Source organism: Calidris pugnax, unplaced genomic scaffold (assembly GCF_001431845.1).
Source record: "Calidris pugnax isolate Ruff unplaced genomic scaffold, ASM143184v1 scaffold28, whole genome shotgun sequence".
Classification (NCBI taxonomy): domain Eukaryota; kingdom Metazoa; phylum Chordata; class Aves; order Charadriiformes; family Scolopacidae; genus Calidris; species Calidris pugnax.
In genome coordinates, this window is record NW_015090842.1 from 19,652,801 (window position 1) to 19,671,750 (window position 18,950).

Here is an 18,950-nt window from a genome sequence, read left to right on the forward strand (position 1 = left end):
GAAATAATGAAAAAACCCCATCTTTTCAGATTAGCCTAAAAATTAAAGGAAGTCAGTGTTCTCTTACAGGTTAGCCAAACGTTGGTTAAAAAAAAACAAAAAACAAAAAACAACCAAACCAAACAAAACCAAAAAGCTGCGGCAGCAGGCCGCAAAGGGTCCAAGGGTTACCCCCGGGGCTCCCCCCGCAGCGGGGGCAGCTTTTCCTTGTGAGGGTCCCGGGGCCCGCAGAGCCCCCGGGGTGAGGCCAGGGACGGCCTTAATGGGGACGGGGCAGGGGGGGTAGAAGCGGCCAAACTTTCTTTAAAAAGTTCCTTCTCCCCTTAAAAGGGCAGAAAAAGGAGCCGGTGGAGTGAATGACCCCCGGGCAGGGGGGGCCCGCTCCCTTCCCTCCCCTCCCATTTGTGAAATGAACAAACGGCTCCGGGGGGGCGGCGAGCGGCCGGGCCAGCCTGCTCGCCCTGCGCCCCCGGAACGCGCCCTCGGCCCGGGTGTCGAAGCCATACCTTCTTGCTGGGTAGATCCACAACTTGCCACACCAAGAGAATTAGTTCCCTCTCATCCGAACCCAGTTTAGCCCCATATGCACCAGCTGTTGCCCCAAACAACACCACCAAAGAGTCACTGTGCGAAGCCGTCATGACCACAGGGGGAAACAACTACAATCAAAAGCAGAGGTCAAAAAAAGAGAGAGAAAAAAAACAAAAAAGAAAAAATAAAAAGACAGACACACAAACAAGAAAAGAACAAAAAAAAAAAAAAAGAACAACAAAACCCCCACAAGGCTCACCCCCTACCTCCAAGTGATCAAAGGGGAAAGGAGCGAACGAGGAGTCACAATATCAAGAGGAGAGAAAGAGCTATTTAGGAGGGAAGGGTGTTCGAGGCAAAAAAAAAAAAAAAGAAGAAAAAAAAAACCAACAAAAATGGAGAAAGCTCGCATCTCTACCTGTTCCCGGTGATCTTCTTCCCGGGGCTGATTGGGAGGTGAAATTAGCAGGCTGTGGGTTTCTTTCCCTCTGACATCATGGCAGAAGCCCAGCCTGGGCTTGGGCTTTTTTTTTTTTTTTTTTCTCTCTTTTTTTTTTTCCCTTCCCCCTTCCCCTTCCCCTCCCCTGGGTTACCTGCCCCCGGTGCGGCTCATGTGACTCCAGTCAATCTCCCGCAGGGACGAGGCCATTGGGCCCGGGCGAAAGGTGTAGGAGGGACGGGGGGAGACTCGGCGCCCGGCTGAGCCGGCCTGATTGGTTTTTGAAGGAGATCAGAGGAAAACTCCCTTTCTCCCTCTTTCATTCTGCCCCGCAGGAAGTGTCTCTCCCCGCTTTCGGTTTGCGGGAGCCCGGCGATGCGCGCTCCGGCTGCGCGCCCGCGGAGAAGCGCCCCTCGCCAGGCCCGAGCGGGGCCCTGGGGGCTTACCTGGGGCTCTGTCCGCTCAGAGAGGGTCTCCCCTTTTTGTTTTGCTTGGGTTGTTTTTTTTTGAAATGCAAAGAATATACACCAAGAGTTGCTAAAACGCAACCCGCGACTTCTCGAGTGTCCCCACCTGCTGCCAATCGCTCGCCTTTTGTGCGCGTCGCGGTGGGTGTGCGGGGCTACCCGCCCCAGCGTTAATGGGTAATAACAGTGTAGTATTAAACAGTCATTTTTAAGTGATATTACGGGCAGAAACTGCTTTGTGTTTTAGGCCCTATTCTGCAGATGGGTCCCAGTGAAATGGTTGGGGTTTGAGAAAGGTGGATCCAGGACGTTTTGCAAAATTGAAATATAAAGCCCTGTATTTTCTGCCCTGTCACCACTCCATAACGAACCAGCTCCTGGCCATTAACCCCAGTCCCTGATGGGCAGTTTTTCTCTCGACCTCATTTCTGTTTCACGGGTGAGACTCTTCAGTGGGAAAACACCACCCAGTTTGGCTGCTATAAAAATACTCCTCTAAGCACGTCTGCTCGATGGAAGCAGCAGTAAGATTTGTATCATTTGGGGCTGAGACAATTTTTGGGGACATTGTCAATCTCAAATTTATTTTAAAGCAGAAATGAAAATCAAAAAGCCTCTAAACTGTTTTGACCGTGTTATTATTTTTCCTATTGGCACCACTGATGAGTTGCTAACAATTTTTACAGGCCAAATACTCCAAGTTAGACTAATCATAATTCTTCTTTTGCTTAATTAAATCTCCAGTTTGTGCTTCAATATTAGATTTGTGTAGAAATACAGTTTTCACTGAATGAAAAATGGTGCTGCTATTAAGCTACTGATGTTTATCACAGGAAAACGCAGAGCTGGACATTTAACTGTGAATATCTGATGGGTTTAAATATTAACATCACATTTTCTCTACTTCTTTCAATATGCTAATTTTATAATTGGTTAATTATAGCAGTTATTATGGACCTCCCTTGGCAAACACTAATTCACATGCTAGCACCATCACTAGGACTATTTCCATTTATTTCCAACTAAACTACAGTTCAAGAATGCTGTCTCAGGTGAGCTCTCTCAGAATTGCCATATTGCAGGCACCTTCCTGGCAGAGGCCGTGCAGAGCTGGGGGGTGCACAGCTGGGTCTCACTGAGCCTTACGGGGTGATTCTTATCCATTAAGTCCGTAATAAGAGCCATAAAAATACATTGGTTTCCAGTGTAAGAACTGTTCCTCTCATCCCAACATGCTCCTCCCCACCCAAACACCCACGTGCCACGGGGGCGCGGGGGGAGGCAGTGGCTGTACAGATAAATGCCAACACAGATTTTACCTGTAGCTACATTCACAGAAAAAAGTACCAGTCTGCTACAAGTTAGCTGCCTTCATGAGGGTGCCGTTGCATAGGCTCAGTGTGTAACTGCTTCATACAAAATGGGATTATAATCAGCAGATTTCTATAGAAGATTATACACACGATTTACTCTTGCTCCCCAGCTTGAGTAAATCGACGCAGGGAATGCCAATACCTGTGTTAATTGTCTTTTAGGATTGGGATTTCAGACATCTTCAAGTATCAGATGGTGCAATTGTTTTCCCGTTCACCTTCTACCCACAACCCTCCCGCTCTCTGCATATAACTCTTAATTATACCAGATTCTGCAATGCTATTGATCTAAAAAAATTAAAGGAATGACACGGCATGTTTCCACAGAGCAGCAACAGGATCCACTTCCTGAAATAACACGTGGGACAAGCCCTTGTCCGCTGAGCATTAGCAAAGTTAATTTGTAACCAAGATCTTGCTGAAATAAAGAGCTATTGCTCACCTCTAGCTTTAATCCTGGCAGGCGTATTCATAGAGGTTCATTCTTGTTTGTAGGCTCCATACGAAGATAATGTCTCATAAATGTAACTGGGTGGAGAACAGAAGTTTTAAAGATCAACATCCATTTTTATACAAGTTCAGTATTGTGATTATTTTGTTTGTTTCTTTTTTAATCAAACAAAAAGGGAAAATAGAATGGTTTTACAGTTAGATCACATGAAAAGGCTGAAGAAGCTCATGAAATGCGTTGTGTTTACAATGGGCAGATGTGTAGTAACAATTTCATTCTTACTATACACATTAGCCAGTTTCACAGATCAAGACAAAAAAGCCAAAAAAAAGAAAGAAAACAAAAGCAAACACCATCACCCCCTTTTATCTTTATTATGGTATTATTAAAAACCCCATAGACTGAATATCTTGATCACTGAAGTTTTTTTTGTTATAGCCTAATAATGGAGATCTGGAGTAATATCCTGGCCTTGTAACATCACATCCAGACCTACAGCAATACTTCAGCTACCTTTCAGGGAAGCTAAAAGTCAGTCTTCTGTTCCAAACTCATATAAGATTGAAAAATTATTTGTCTTCCTTACAAATACTTTACTCACCAGTTAAAAGGAAGACAATGATGATGATGTTTAACCTTGTAAAACGGTTTGAAATGTCCTGAGAAAAGTCAGCAGAGTTTGAAGTTGGATCTAACTTCAAAATTGGCCATGCTGGGGGGCAGGGAGGTTGGACCAAGCAATCTCCCTAGGTCTTTACTAGCCAAAATTATTCTGTGGTTCTGAGAAACAGAGCTGCTGAGTTAAATAAGTATGGAGCCTTGCTGTTCATTTGCACAATAGGGATAGCAGTAAATTCTCAGCATCTTCAAACTGAACTGCCACAGGAAGTAAAAGATCTGCAAGGGATCTACAAAGGTTAATGTGAAAAGACAATTAGATTTCATACCCGCTCAGTCCTTGGCTCCTGGATGAGATTATAAGCAACTGCAGCAATATTTTCTGAAGGAGGAGCTCACTGTAGCTCCTGAAACATAAACCCATACGTAAAGAATTTTCTGGCATCCTTTCTTTACACGGTAAATGAGTGGGAAAGGGCATGGGAACAACTGCTTACCAGTGTTCTTTGATTGCTGTCCAGATGTTTGGAGAGATCTGATCTTTTTTGGTCTGCCAGGTAGGTCTGTCATGATTACAATGCAATGTAGAAGCCTTGAAATAATTTCTATTGGGATATTCACAAAAGCTTGGCAATACCCAAAAGTGCCTCAGAAAGGTGGTTTCCGACGGATTGTTACCCTGCAGATAGCATCCCATCAAGCCATACTGAACACATTCACTTAGAATCTCCTATCAGTTAGAATTTAATTTCCATTGACTCAAAGGTAAATTAGAACATAAAATTGGTTATTAAGCTAGATAAATACAAATGAAATTACTTTCCTTATTATTTTACATAGCTTCTCTCCTTTATGGGATGACAATTAATCCAGTGTCCTACCTAATCCTGCAAAGGTTTTATACATGCTCAGCTCCCACTTCAATATAGGTGTATGCTGTCTAGCCAAATCTCTCCAGATTACAGGAATCAGGCTTTTGAAAATCTAAACATTTACTTTTCTATCAAATTTATGGAGAGATCAAACATGCATGCATAGCAGTGTCTTTCATTAATATCACTGTAGACTTACATTAAATTGAACAGTTTACAACAAATACACAGTGATTTTAGATTTTTCTCTCATTGGAAATAATGCTTTCCTTCAAATAATTTACCAAAGTTTTCTGGAATCAAATAATTGAAACGTTAGCTGGCAGGAACCTCTGGAAGTCCTCTTGTCCAACACTGTGCCCACAGCTGGGGTCCTGCCAACCCCAGGCTGAACCAGCCAATGCCTTGTCTAACTGTGTCTCGAAAACCTCTGAGGGCAGAGACTCCAAACCCCCATGAACGGGCTGTTCCAACGCTGCACTCATTGCCGATGAGAAACTTTTTCCTAGTGGCCAATCTGATCTCACTGCTAAATTTTTAAATAATTCACTGCAACTAGTTGAGACAGGATCTTTAAGCCGTGGTAAATTAGACAAGCCATGTGATAGGATTTCTGTTACCTAATGAGATGAATATGCAAGTACTTCCTGAACCTTTCAATCTACCTGTGACTGAAAATTCGCTTTGTGCAAAGCTTTATTGCCTCTAGAATCTGCCTAAATACATTTTCATTGCAATTGGTCACTATTTTTTTTGCCAGTCCCAGGTATAATATGGAAATGGAAATTCAATGGAAAATACAATTTCTGTGGCAGGTTTTTAAGCAAATTGATATTCAGCCTTAGATTAAAACACTTCTATTACTACCCATCCTCTCTTTGTGCATTGAAAGGATACAGCAGGTTACAAGTCTGGCAGTGTGACTGCATAGCCAACAGTAAAAAATTTGCTTTTTAATGATGAGGCTTAATGTAATGAGTTGTTGTTACATCAGCTATAAAGGAAAGAACCCCACTACCACCACCCTTGCTACCACCACTAGCACACCGCAGCAAAGACAGGAAATACATGAATTGATAAGACAATTCGCTGCAATAGCTAAAAGCCAAAATGTGGGCTTTCATTCACTACTATTTAAATGTAATTAAATAGAATAATCTTATTAACTTTATAAACAATAACATTTAAAATTACTTTGCATGTTTCAAGTTCAACAGAATAAACTTTACATCCTCTTGTGAAAAGATCACGTGGTTAACTCCTCATAACAGAAACCAAGAGTGACCTGATGTCTACACGCAGCATTTTGTTCAGGCCATTTTATACAGCATATTTAACAGACGAACTCAGAGACTGCCAGTCATCAGAACAGCAAGCCAGGAAATTCAGTAATCCTTTAACTTTTTACAAAAGAATTTGTGTATTCACTCCTTTAATTAGTTGATGATATTCAGCCCACCATATTCCCACACATAAACACATTCACACTGTAAACCCAGAAAGTTCTCAGAAGTTCATTGAAACACAGAATCTGATGTTTCAAAGTGAGACAGCCAAAGTCATCTGAAACTTTGTATATCCAATTCCAGTCACCTTGCATGCAATCATAAAAAATCATTAGACATCATAAGAAATGTAATTACCTACATCAAGAGATCTACACGCTATATACTACACATGTACTGAGAGTTGAAAATCAATTCTGCAACATAGCGGTGATGAAAGAACTGATCATCAAGTGAATGCAAAAGACTGTATACTGGAAGTCCAAACTGATCAATGAAAAACAACTGTATGAATTACACAATTAATGATGAACTTATGCAAGTTACATTTTCTCAAGCTTTCCCGACAACTGGCTGATATTGGCCCCCTGAGAGTATCTTGGCAGAAATTACTAAGCTCTGTTTTTTTATTCAGATTGTACCACAAGCTCTCAGATGACTTAAAAACCCTGACAAAAAAATGAGGGTGTGTTCCTATAATATTTCATTCCCATTTGATTTAGCCGCTCTGATATTTAACCTGCTTCTTCATTATAATTTAATTAAACTTATTCCACATACAGATATGCTAATACACATCTTTTTCTCACCACAGTATAAATAGAAGTAAAATACAAATGCAAAACTTAAGCAAAACTTAACCACCTGATGAAATACTTATGCTTTAAAAACATTTCATCTAAGTACTTTTTATAATAAACTGATGAATGCAATTACATGCATCCAAAATAGACTTGATAGGAGACCTATCATTCAATGGTTTCGTGTTCTTTCATCTTTTTATGTTTATTTTGCTTCACTTCTACCACCAATTATTACATGCTTAGGATCTGACCAGGGGATTTCAAACATGTTCTATGTCCTATTCTAACCAAGTACAAGGATGGAACAATTTCCCCAAAGAATTAGGCCTCTGATACAACTTTTGTATTTTTGTTTTTACTATCTTTGCCTTGCAAGTATATGGTCTTTAAAAAAGTCTTGTCTGGCTCATTACTACCAGACTCTGGCAGAACTAGTATGCCAATTTCTAGGAAGATTAGATGAGTTTCTTTTCCACTCTACCATTTGCAACTTGGTAAAACAACTACAGTTTTTGCAAAGATATCTCATTTTTTTTACAGCATCTCTAGGTGCAACTACTTGCATGAAGACTCTAGTTTACACTGAACTGTATTATATAGTTACAGTTATGTCAGTAGAGTCATCAGACTCTCAATCAAACATATTTCCTTGTTTCTACTCAACAGATTCTCTCTTCGCTTTAATCTCTGAGCACGGTTGAGCAAATATCCTTCAGCTCGATGATGGATTTTATATGCTGTGGAATATACAGTAGAAGTAAGAGAGAAGTAGGGTCCTTGCATCCTTACTGATTCATATGACTGACACTAGAGAGTGATACGAATTCCTGAGAAGAATCCTTCTCATAGAAACATCTTGCAGAAGTAAACGTATTCAAGTAAAAACCAAAAATAGCAAAACAAGTAAAAAAACAAATGATAAAGAGACGACAGCTCTACCTAGATTCTTCCCTTTGGCACACTGCAGAAATTTTAAACTTAAGATGCCATATGATGCAATTCAGTGCATTTTATCTCTTAACAGCCTCAGAATTGCTCTATAAACACAGATAATAACTAAGCACATGGTAAGCATGTGCAATGAATTCTGCCCTTTCCCTTCACAATAAGTTGGGGTTGTGATAAGGTACCATGACAGAGCTGTTTTATAAGTGCCAGTACGACCACACCTCCTTTCCACCACCCTCTGCTAATGTGGTACACCCTTGTTTGACAGGAAACGTCACCTTGTGTTCAGTCATTCCTTGGTTTTCTCAAGCAGTTATTTCAATCCTAGTGTGACACACGTAAGGTATTAAGATTTTGCCTTTTCTACACTGAACTATAGGGTGGTGAGGAAATACCCAAGGGACAGCCTGGGAGGGGCCACCCCATGAGCAGAGTGAACGAACTGATAACGCTTTGGGTGAAGTGGGTGTCTAGGACATAACATTACCTTAGCACCTTTCAACCACTCCTCACCATTCTCTAGTGCTTTGTTTGTGTGAGTAAGGAGGCAGAGGACTTCAATCCACTCCATTATTTTTCAGACAGATTAAAACCTAGTATGCACTGTAAACAAATACACCTCCACTGAAGAAACAGGAATAGTTTGGAGTTGGTTGGGTCTGTCACATATGACAAACTGCCCTCTTAAGACATGTGTTTCATAATAAAATATGTTTGATATGAATATAAATTTCAGGCATACCTTGTTCATCCAGGCTCAGCTGTTCAGTCTCATCCTACCCTTGGCTCATTGTCCCCTCTGATTCCTCAGCACTGCTGTTTGTCTGTTTGTGGGACTACACTACCACTCAGCTTTGAAACATTGATCCAGTTTCAGAAAGCTGGATCTTATTTAGTTAAAACCAAACAGAACAACACACCACCTCATTTTGGTAGAGTATTTCTTAAGATGGATCCATTCCCTCATCTCCTTCAAAGGTTTCTCCCACAAACAGTTATCCTGGCAAAAACAAGACAGTGGGATGGGAACACAAGAGGGGTACTGCTGCCTTTTAGCATCATGAATCCATGGCTTTAGGGCACATTAAGCTTTTGTATGGCCAGTTACTACCCAACACCTACAGCTGTCACTAGAGGCAGCCAAGCTGCCTGTCACTGGTACGGATTACTCACCTAATAGCATTTTACACCTACTTTGTACAGACATAAGTTGTAAGACTGTGAAGATCAGATCTTGTCTCTTCAGATCTCTGGATTGCTTTCTATCTATGCAGGAATCCCTGTCTGAGGGTGTATCAAAAGCTTTTGCCCTGTAGTTTCCTGGAGAAGGAAACGCTGTCTATAAATTAAACTCTCGCTAGCCAGATGAAAGTACCAGCCAGCTGCTTTGTCTTGTGTAAGAGCTGAACTTGTGCTGGTCAACTTCAGGTAAGAACACATAATTTCCCTTGGGGAAGATAAGGCAAAAAGACTCAATGACAAAGGGTGGAGATTTTTTTCAGTATTGTGGGTTCTGTCTGTACATCTTGGTGTAAGATGAGCCACTCCGTACAGGGTGATGAGGTTTTTAATAAATGATACAGGGCTTTTCCCCTTATTTAACCCCGTACAGGGTGATGAGGTTTTTAAAAAATGATACAGGGCTTTTCCCCTTATTTAACAGTGTGCTTGTGATAAAATAACGTGTATATTAATTTCTTTTTCTCACAACACACCTTACAAAAATGACTTAAAAAAACTCATTCCTTTGCATTGGTATTGAAAGCACAAGACTTAATCTGTCCAACCCTCGTGAACCTGTTTGGTGTAGGGGAACAAGGTGGAGCCCACCACCTTCAATCAAAGATTAGCCGCTTTAATCAGAGAGACATGAACAGCTTGCATTCTCAGCTTTTGATTTCCACAAAGCCTGTTTGTTTTACTTAAGGCTAGTTTACTACACCCTGTTACCATGGAATTGCTAGGGAGCTAAGCCACACCTTTATGAATGTACTTAGCACTTCCTGCACAGTGCAGCCTTAAGAGCAGTCTCCTATATTCCAGAGAGATAATTGGAGGTTAAAAAGCATAAACAGCTACATCTTAAGATCTTGGCTGGCTGGCAAGGCCAGTGCTCATCATCTGTCTTTGTGCTCTTGTTGAATAGTTCACACAAGGCCTTGGGGAAGCATTGGCCACGAGATATATTTTTCAAATGCATTCGATGGTTAGGATACTGATAATATGTTTCCTACCCTTTCATCGGTTTGAATCCAGCTCTTCCACTGGTGGCTGCTGTGTGACTAGAAGAAAATGAATTGCTGGGTTTCTCTCAAATCCCTCTGGGCTGATGTATACGCTGTATGAGAGTAATGGCAGGCTGACTACAGCTCCAGCAGACAGGATAAGGGTTCATTATATGCAAACAACCCTCTCTGTGCTCTGAGGCAGCATCACGGTATAATTACTAGATCACTTGCATCCCCCGTTTTCTAGTTCATCTGTAATTTATATCATTAGATAAAAAGGTATTTCAGTCCTGTCGATACTTAGTATTTATATGAATCTCAGGAAGTTGTTGTGCTTGGGGTTTGGTGGTGTTTTGGTTTTTTTTAAACCATAGCATACTGAAAATAAAAACCAAACCAAACTATTTTTATACACACGCAATCAGTACTATTAAAAAAATAAAGCAAAGCACAGAACTCACTGCTCAAACTAAAAAATGTCTAAAGCACACCGAACCTATTAGAAACCTTCTTACTGATCATTCCTGTAGTTTCACAGGTTTCCCCCTTTACCCATCCCTCTGATTCAGGACATAAAACCATTTTCTGTTTTATTGCTACTGCATACTGCAAATGGGACTTCAGGTTACCACTGAGTATTTCTTACAGACTTTGTGATGTTACAAATTATAGTAGCTTGTAAGGCTTGGGTGGATAGCTATGATGACTAATAAGATACAGTTACTAGCACAGCAGCAAGGTGGAGTAGGTGTGAGTAATGTATTGTGTGGGAATTTGATCGGAATCCTCCAGCTCATGGGCATGAAAGTATTTTGTAATCATAACAATTACAAGAAAGGACAGAAAAATCAACAGTGCTTTAATGCAAGTTTCCTTCATGATTTCTTTAAAGAGCAAAAGATGTACAGGCAGACAACTACAGAAAATAAAAATTGGGAAGCAGTTATTTTATTGTTACTTTTGCTTTTCTGAGAATGATGCCTGCAGTCCACATGATGATGATGTACGCTCAAATGCATTGGGAAAGGATTCATACTTTAAGAAATACAACTTGGTTGCACAGACCTAAAAGCAGCAGAGGAGACAGACAATGCACTGGAGGATGCATCTCCATTGCTTCAAAGGAACAAAATATACTATTTGGGAGCAAGGGGACAGGAGGATGTTGTGAACATATACATAATGAAAAAAGCCTCATGGGTATAAAATAACAGCCAATTTCATTTATTTGCGCAGTTTATCTATAACTGCAACCAAAGCCCCAGTATGCAAACGGCCTGGTGGAGAAATGGATTCCACAGCTCTGCAAAGATTTCAAAAATGAAGCAATACTCTTTTACTGGGATTAGTTGCCTTTCTCAAGACTAGGCTCAAAGGGATTTACAAAACCACTATATACACACACTCAGAGTCATAGAGTAACTTCTTTGTTGCAGGAACAATATGCTGCATCAGATAGACTTGTTTTTTCTCTCATGTAGAAAAAGGAACATCCCTTTCTTAGAAGAATCCTAGGGGACTGGTAATACGTGGGTTAAGCAGGCAGGATTATACACTCTCAGCTTAAAAAAGATAAATTGTATGACCACTGACAAAAACTGTTAAGTCTATTTCAGGAAAGGGGATAATTAAGCCAACAGACCTGCAAGTCAGGCCCGCAGTTCCTGGTTCTTGGGCAACAAATATTTATTGTCAAGCGCTGTTATTTAACATAAAATTTGCTCATCAGTCTTTGTTTGTCTTGCCACAATACAATCAAGGCTACCTGACAAAAAACATTTGTCACTTTTCAACAGGGAACTTGGCTTAGCAGTGGGCAGGATGGTTCGCACAACAGCTGAGGAATACTGAGGCAAAGGATGTGTATTGGAATGCTCTCAAACTTATAAAGCCTCGGTTGCTGCCTTCATTTTTAATGTGTCACAAAAACTTCAGCATGTATAAGGAAATATTAGTACAGGGGTGAAATGTTGAGGAGTTTATTTGCCACATGGTCCTTGAGCAAGGCAAAACCCAGTAATTTCAAGAGCATTGTTTATAGACGAAGGAAAGATCAGAGATTAGGGATCTACTTGGTTCATTCCTTTAGCCCTTTAAGAATAAAGAAGTCATATACAAAGCTAATTTGCATACTCTTTGAATCACTTCAATGACTTCAACATCAGATTTCAAAGAATCAAGATATAACAATTTGGTTTCCTAATCAATTTCCTGATCAAAATACATCTTACTTCAACCAAGGTAACATTAATATTTGGATAGCAAGTTCACCAAAACACACGATCTCATATTATAGACAAAAATCTGTATGTACCTACATAGACCCTTTGTTATATACTCATTTTCATTCCTCACCTTTCTGCTCCCTTAGAATTTTCAAGTTTGGGCCAAAGGCAGATACTCGATCTGTTCCCTGTTAACATTTCCGTCTTCCTCAATCTTCCTTTATTTTACATTTTTCTATAATTTCTCTCAGCTATCTGAAAATGCAGAATATTAGCTGAGTATATAGCAACCTGGAATGATCACATGTCTGTTTCCCAAAATAGTAATACAAGTACAAATTGAATATATATTTAACACATCATTCCCAACATACAGTTATTACTGCCTCTCCCTTTCCCCCCAGCTGAGATGACACTTCAAAGAAAAACTCCCTTAATAGGGTGAAATTCACACCTGCTATAATGCCATTATACACTTGATATTTTTACATTTGATTTGAATGTGACACTCACTTTTCTCACAGCAGTACGTAGCACCCCTGTTTAGAATGGCTGCCTAGGAGAGATGTCCTCCTTCCCCATAAACGCTTCTTTATGGTACCTTTCCTCCACCCCTCCCAGCAATGCCCTTGTGTTTAAGCAGCTCTGCTCTGAAGTTACAGTACCTATGCAACTGTTGCTCCTTGAGGAGCCCTTAATAATTGCTTTCCATGTGGATTATGTTGTTGCAATGTACTCTCCATAAGGACGCACTGTAAAAACCTAATAAAATGAAGTTCATGTCAGTACAGCAAGGACTACTTCTCAACTGCTTGACTCAAAGCAATTTTTTCCCCCTATGTTGACGATGAACTACAAGTACTACATATAATGGGTGTATAATCTCTTACCTTTTTTCCTTCATTACTCCTTCCTCTGTGCACACACATGCCAACGCATGGCCACAGTCACAGTCCTTGTGTCCTTGTGCCTCAATTTGATATCCTTGACATAACAAAAGGCACAACTGGCAAAATTCTCTGCAAGGATTCAGAAACTCAGGGTATCTGCTCCTACATGGAAATAGTGTCACATATTTTAGCCACAATTCAAAAGCCATCTGTTTGACAGGGCCTTTGAAAGGGGCTGAGGATATGCTTCCATTGAATAAGAATGTAGAAAATAACTCTGTTGATATGACGTGAACTCCAACTTGGACGTGGACGTGGACTTTAGTCCAAAGCTGGATGATGACTGAATTTTTCCTAGGCCATACAAAGACCCCAAATGCAATGTAAACCACATTCCTCCAAAAGATCTTGTATTTATTACTATTTTTGCAGTTTCTCAAGAAGTTTCACTGTGACATGACTGATGCCAGTTATGAAAGCAGCATTCAGCATGGGGCTAACTTGTTGGATTCAAGCTCAACTATTGCTTCCTGCTAAGCAGACTCAATGGAAGTCATTAGATAAAAGACTCCAGCGGGCCTTGTAAAAATTCATTTACTAGTCCTGAATAGTACACGGGTGAATTCCTGTTGAAAGTTAAAGGAAGAAAGAAAAAACTTTATTGCCATTATTTTTATATGAATTAGTTATATTATACTTCCTGGACTGTAGACATTCTGGATTGCTAGTTTAATGCTTGATGTACCTTACTCCTTTGCATTATTTAGGTACATTTTATTCCACCATGATAAGATATGCAGTGAATGCAGGTTTAAAAGTTATTTGTAATACTTGCCTTCGTTTCCATTTTGAAAATTCCAAAACTGTGTCCTTCACCCATGGTGAAAGGGTAGAATTATATTAATGGAACCTAACTGCCATTTAATCTCTGCAAGACCACACACTGGTTTAGGCATGCAGTGAAGTACACTCTAAAAAGCTGAAATTAGTGTGGGAGACAAAATAGCATGATGCATTTGTCTTTGGCCATGAAACCACAAAAAGAAATGCTCTGGAAGATGGTAGTGGCACAGTACCCTGACACCAGTGGTCTGCCATTACTGTCTTACCTTCAAATAAAATGGTAAGTGCCACCAGCTGAACCAATACCTTATCATGGATTTTCTCCTATGGATTCAAACAAATAATAATCCATATTAATTTGCATGCTGTTCAGGAAATAGCAGACGGATGTAACATTAAGCTGTACCCAGACTACTTTTATGGTTGGACCACTGTGCAACCCATTCAGATTTGCAAAGTCAGTCTTAAATGACTGCTGTCACATGAAGAGATTCATGCTTGTGTTTGTTTTACAAAACATTATAGAAGAAATCTCTCCTCAACAGTTGCACAACATCTTTTGCCTTCTCTTTCTCTTTGCTTCCTTCAACTTAATTCTAATAATTCTCTTTAATGCCTTGGGAAGATGACAGTCAAATTCTACCCAATGACTAGACTGTTCCCTCAGGTTTGTGTGTTCTCTGGACCAATTTGAATTTTTTACCCTGAAGAAAAGTAGCAAACCAAGTAGATGTATCTAAAAAATATAGGAGGCATGTTCAAACAGTAATGAGTCTCACACTTCATATGCACTACAAAGAAAACCACAAGATAATAGACAAATCCAATTTTAAATATAAAATATGTATGTTTATATACATATAATAATAACATGTGGGAAACAGATACAAGACTTTCATACTCTATGTGATAGACAGAAGTCTTGAAGAGTCCATGGATATACTTTCCCTTTTTAAACAGGGCATTTTTCTTTATAGCCCACCCAGTGTTAAGTCACCTTTGAAAAATGCTGTTAGGCAGTGACTGCACAATACACCCAAGGCACGAGGACAAATACTGCTATTGCAGGTATACTGCTGTACAGTTTGTCTCAAAGAGGCAGGAGAAAAGGACTATTTCAACTTAAAAAAACAAACAACAAACAAAACAAACCCAAATATCTGAGTCTTTTGTCTTGAATTGTGGCTCCAAAAAAACCAAGAGGAAATTTTACATTCCATAGGAACGTTCAGCAGCAGCAGCCTTTGTTAATAGAAATACTGTATCACGTATGTTAAACAGTAAAGGTCCATTTATTTGCTTAGTTCAACTTTCATCATTACTACATTAACCCTTGCAGCTGAATAATATGGCATCCTCTGCTTGAACATTTTCTACTATGTAGATTGGGGTAGTTAAGCAATGATCCAGAAAGTAAACACAGTTCACAACTCAACTCAGCTCTCGTGTGGCTTTCAGCCAATCATTTTTCATATTTTGTGTGAATTGTAACTAGTTAGCACAGATGTACGTACTAATGGTCAGCCTGCCAAAAACATTTCAAATCTCTATTCAACCCCAGAGTAAAGAAAATGTTCCCAGACCTGGTATAGATAAATTTTACTTCGTGAACAGTTTTGTCAGGTGAACACAGTAACACATCCCATTGACTTGTCAGAGCTTCTGCAATGGAAAGCACAGCTTCTTGGGTCTACTGTCAGACAAGGCAGGTACACGCTATCTAATTTTATTCAAAGTCACCCGCTTCAGTTTAAACAGCCAACAAAGACATTTTATGGCATTTGGGACCATCTTACCCATAGAGTAGTAGGGAGCAGTCATACGATCCTTTCTGCTGCCAGAACTGCTCCAGATGACAGGAATGAAAAAACAACAGGCTATGGGTGATGGCATATTCAATAGTCTCAGCAGCAGCATTGCTAAGAGAATGCTGGACTAGAGTTTAAGAAACTGATAAAATCATATTAACTGGTACATTACTCTGCCACTTTTCATCATAATGTGCATGGCAAGATTACTGCAAAACTGGCTGAGGGTATTTAAGTCCCTGTATGGTTTCTTTCTTCATTGAATCATATTACCAAAGGACATTTTCAAAACTTTAATATAGAGAAGATACCTAAGACTAAAACTTTATTGATTTGAACAGTTGTCAGAAAACAGGCTCACACGACCATCTGCAACTTTGAATTGAATTCTGAACTTATTTGACACTTGCCTTTTCAGACAAAACTTCTGAACAGAATTTTTTAAGTTAAAAACTATAGCTAAGCGGGTTTGACAGCTTACCACTGCCAGAAACGAGAGGTCCTTCTGGTTTCCCCACTCTTCTCTTTCCCAGCTTCATGCATCCCATCTCTTTGTACCTGCTGTGGTTGTGGTCAGACTCCAGCTGAGCCAATGGAACTTGTTAATTCACCAGTAAAACACCTTTAGTCACCAGGCCGATGTTCTACACAGTCTGTTACTGCCAGAGCCTACATCAGCAGAGAGGCACAGAGTCAGGAGAGTCAAGAGTCTCTCCCTTTCAGCAACCCCTAAGACTGGCCAAAGCCATGATGTAACATCCCTCTAATTACTTACACACTGGAAAAAGATGATTTTGTGTTTGTAACCAGACATTTAAAACTTGTTTTGGCAAGTAAATTTTTGGGGGGAATTTTCAGAAGCTCCCTAACTATCCTTTAGCTAAATTAAATTGCAGTTTCACAGCCTTTTTTGTTCTGGGAGTTGGTTGGGGGTGGAAATGCTGTTTTAAGTATAAGCTGCTTTAGCAAGTACTGCCATGAAGAAGAATCATCATCACATTATGCCCTTGTAAGGTCCTTCAAACAAATATACCGTTAGTATGAGAGGTGACATAAGAACAGACTTCCTTAAGGTGTCCTAAGTAAAATGTCATGGCATATATGCTGCTCAGTTTAGCACAGACCTTATTGATCTAAAGACCTCACGGTTATTTACTTCAGATGCATCTACAGAAGGAGACAAAGCAATAAAGTGCGATTAAACAGTAAGCAGCTAAACTCTTAATTAGTTAATGGGTCACGCACTCATAGCTACCTAGCAGTATTTTGAAATATACACAGCAACTATTTCAGTCTTTGGGTCTTGCAAATTACTTTTGGAATTTTACGTTTTCAAATCTTTTTAGAGCACAGATGTAACAGCTGAGGAAAAAGAATAGTACAGCACTATCCTTAAACTTTTTATACCAGTGATGTGTAAGACAAAATCTGATCTTGGACAAGAATGTCAGTGTTTGTTTCCCAGAATATCACAGAAACCTGACGGCATGAAGGACAGACCTTTTCAATGCATCAGATGCACGAATGTATGTATTCTGAGTGTTCCCTTTAGGTAGTTCTGAACATGCATCTAAGGCAGTATGCACATACATACCCTTTTCAACACTTACTTTCTTTAAGTATAATATTAGTCTGCTACAAAGTGATCCGGGTTTTCAAGGAGGGGCTCCAATCCGATGGCTGGAATAGTAATTTTAGAAACATCCTGTCCCTATTTGTTAACCAGCTTTGCTCAGAAACAAATACCAGGACCAGCTTTCTTTGCTCTCCATCCCACCTTTCAATAACAAAAGCAGCCTCAGGCCATTGAGCCTTCCTCATCACCTGTTAATCTCCAGGAAACAGCTTCTTTCTCAATTGTTGTTGCTTAACTAATGCAACATTTAACACCCCAGATGAATCAGCCCTGAGCTACTGGTAAGCTTCTGACTGCTGTCCCTTCAGCTCCACAATACTACATCTACTCATGAAAGTGTCCACTTTGGGAGGTCACTCTAGAGCTCACATTTGCCTCTGATGCTTGCTTACCTCTTCTTCCTTTGAATCTGTCTCTAGATTCCGGTAAACACAATTCATTTCTATGATGTAGTTCATTCTGACTATCAAAACTCATGACATCTATATAGCTTTTGCTCTTCCTAGCTGCAAAGGTTCTAGATAATGTTTTTGAAGTTCAGGGATTCAGGGTTTAGTAGAGTACTTTCAGTGATTCCTTGTATGACCTTATTAAACATCAAAATAAGGCATTTTGTTGGTAGAGCCACTGAAGAGACAGCCGTTTCAGCGAGCAGAAAACAATTTCTCTTTCTCATCTGAGCTTAACAAGAAACTCCAGTAGATGATAGAAACAAGAAGATAGAAGAATTAACGGATTTGTTAGGAACCCTTTCCTGAGCAACATGGTTTGTATTCATATATACTTAAAAGGTATATTATGTAAGTATAAATGCACACTTCTTTTCCCCAAGCAGTTATTTAGAAGGATGGCCAAGGATGAAAAGCCTGGATGTTTTTGCTGGAGTTCTAACTAGTTTCTGTGCATACTTTTTTTTTTGTTGTTGTTTTCCCCTCAATGTCATTGAGCAGAACGGCCAATGTGTAATAGAAATAACATCAGTCAGCAAGACATCTCCTCCTCTTTTTTTTTTTTTTTTTTTTTTTTTTTTTTTTTTCTTTTCCTACTTCTGTTCTTCTAACTCCTCCCTATCCCAACTCGGAGGAACATATTGTCTTTTAGGCAACTGCTCTAGTGATGTTTTTCTTCAGTGGTAGGCAGGATCTCAGCCGCCCTCCCGAGGGCTGAGGCTGGCGCTGCGTTCATCGAGCAGCCTCTAGCGGTTCAACCACAGGAGCTTCCCCGGGCTGCACCTCCTCTGCCTGCTCCCACCCTGGCACAGGGGTGGCTGGGATGCTCTTGGCCACATGCTGGGTGAAGAAAGACAGTGGAAAGATAATAAGCCAGTAAGATAGACCGCAGTGCCAATGTTTCAGTTGATCCTGAAACATTTACATTCTGGTAATGACACACAGGGAACGCATAAAACCAAAGCAGAGAAAAAAGGAACAGCCATAGGTTGTTTGGTATGTCCCAAGGAGGGGGGGGGGAGAGGGGGGAAGAAGGGGAATTAAATGAGGGGGAAGAAAGAAATACATTTCTGACAGTGATAT

General features: G+C 40.1%; 1 protein-coding gene across 6 annotated transcripts in view; it reads right to left on the minus strand.

The window, feature by feature from the left end:
- ESRP2 (epithelial splicing regulatory protein 2) overlaps window positions 1-3,270 on the minus strand; it is a 48,532-nt gene extending 45,262 nt beyond the window's left edge. For 4 of the 6 annotated variants that reach the window (XM_014942553.1, XM_014942554.1, XM_014942555.1 and 1 more), the window contains exons 1-2: window positions 950-1,047; window positions 507-659 (exon numbers count right to left, since the gene is read on the minus strand). In XM_014942553.1, coding sequence (XP_014798039.1) covers window positions 507-641 — 135 coding nt within the window. In that variant the 5' untranslated portion in view covers window positions 642-659; window positions 950-1,047. Of the gene's footprint in view, window positions 1-506; window positions 660-797; window positions 861-949; window positions 1,048-3,252 lie in introns of those variants that run through there. The other 2 variants (XM_014942552.1, XM_014942551.1) reach the window with 2 other exon arrangements.
- Between the last annotated feature and the right edge of the window lie 15,680 nt (window positions 3,271-18,950).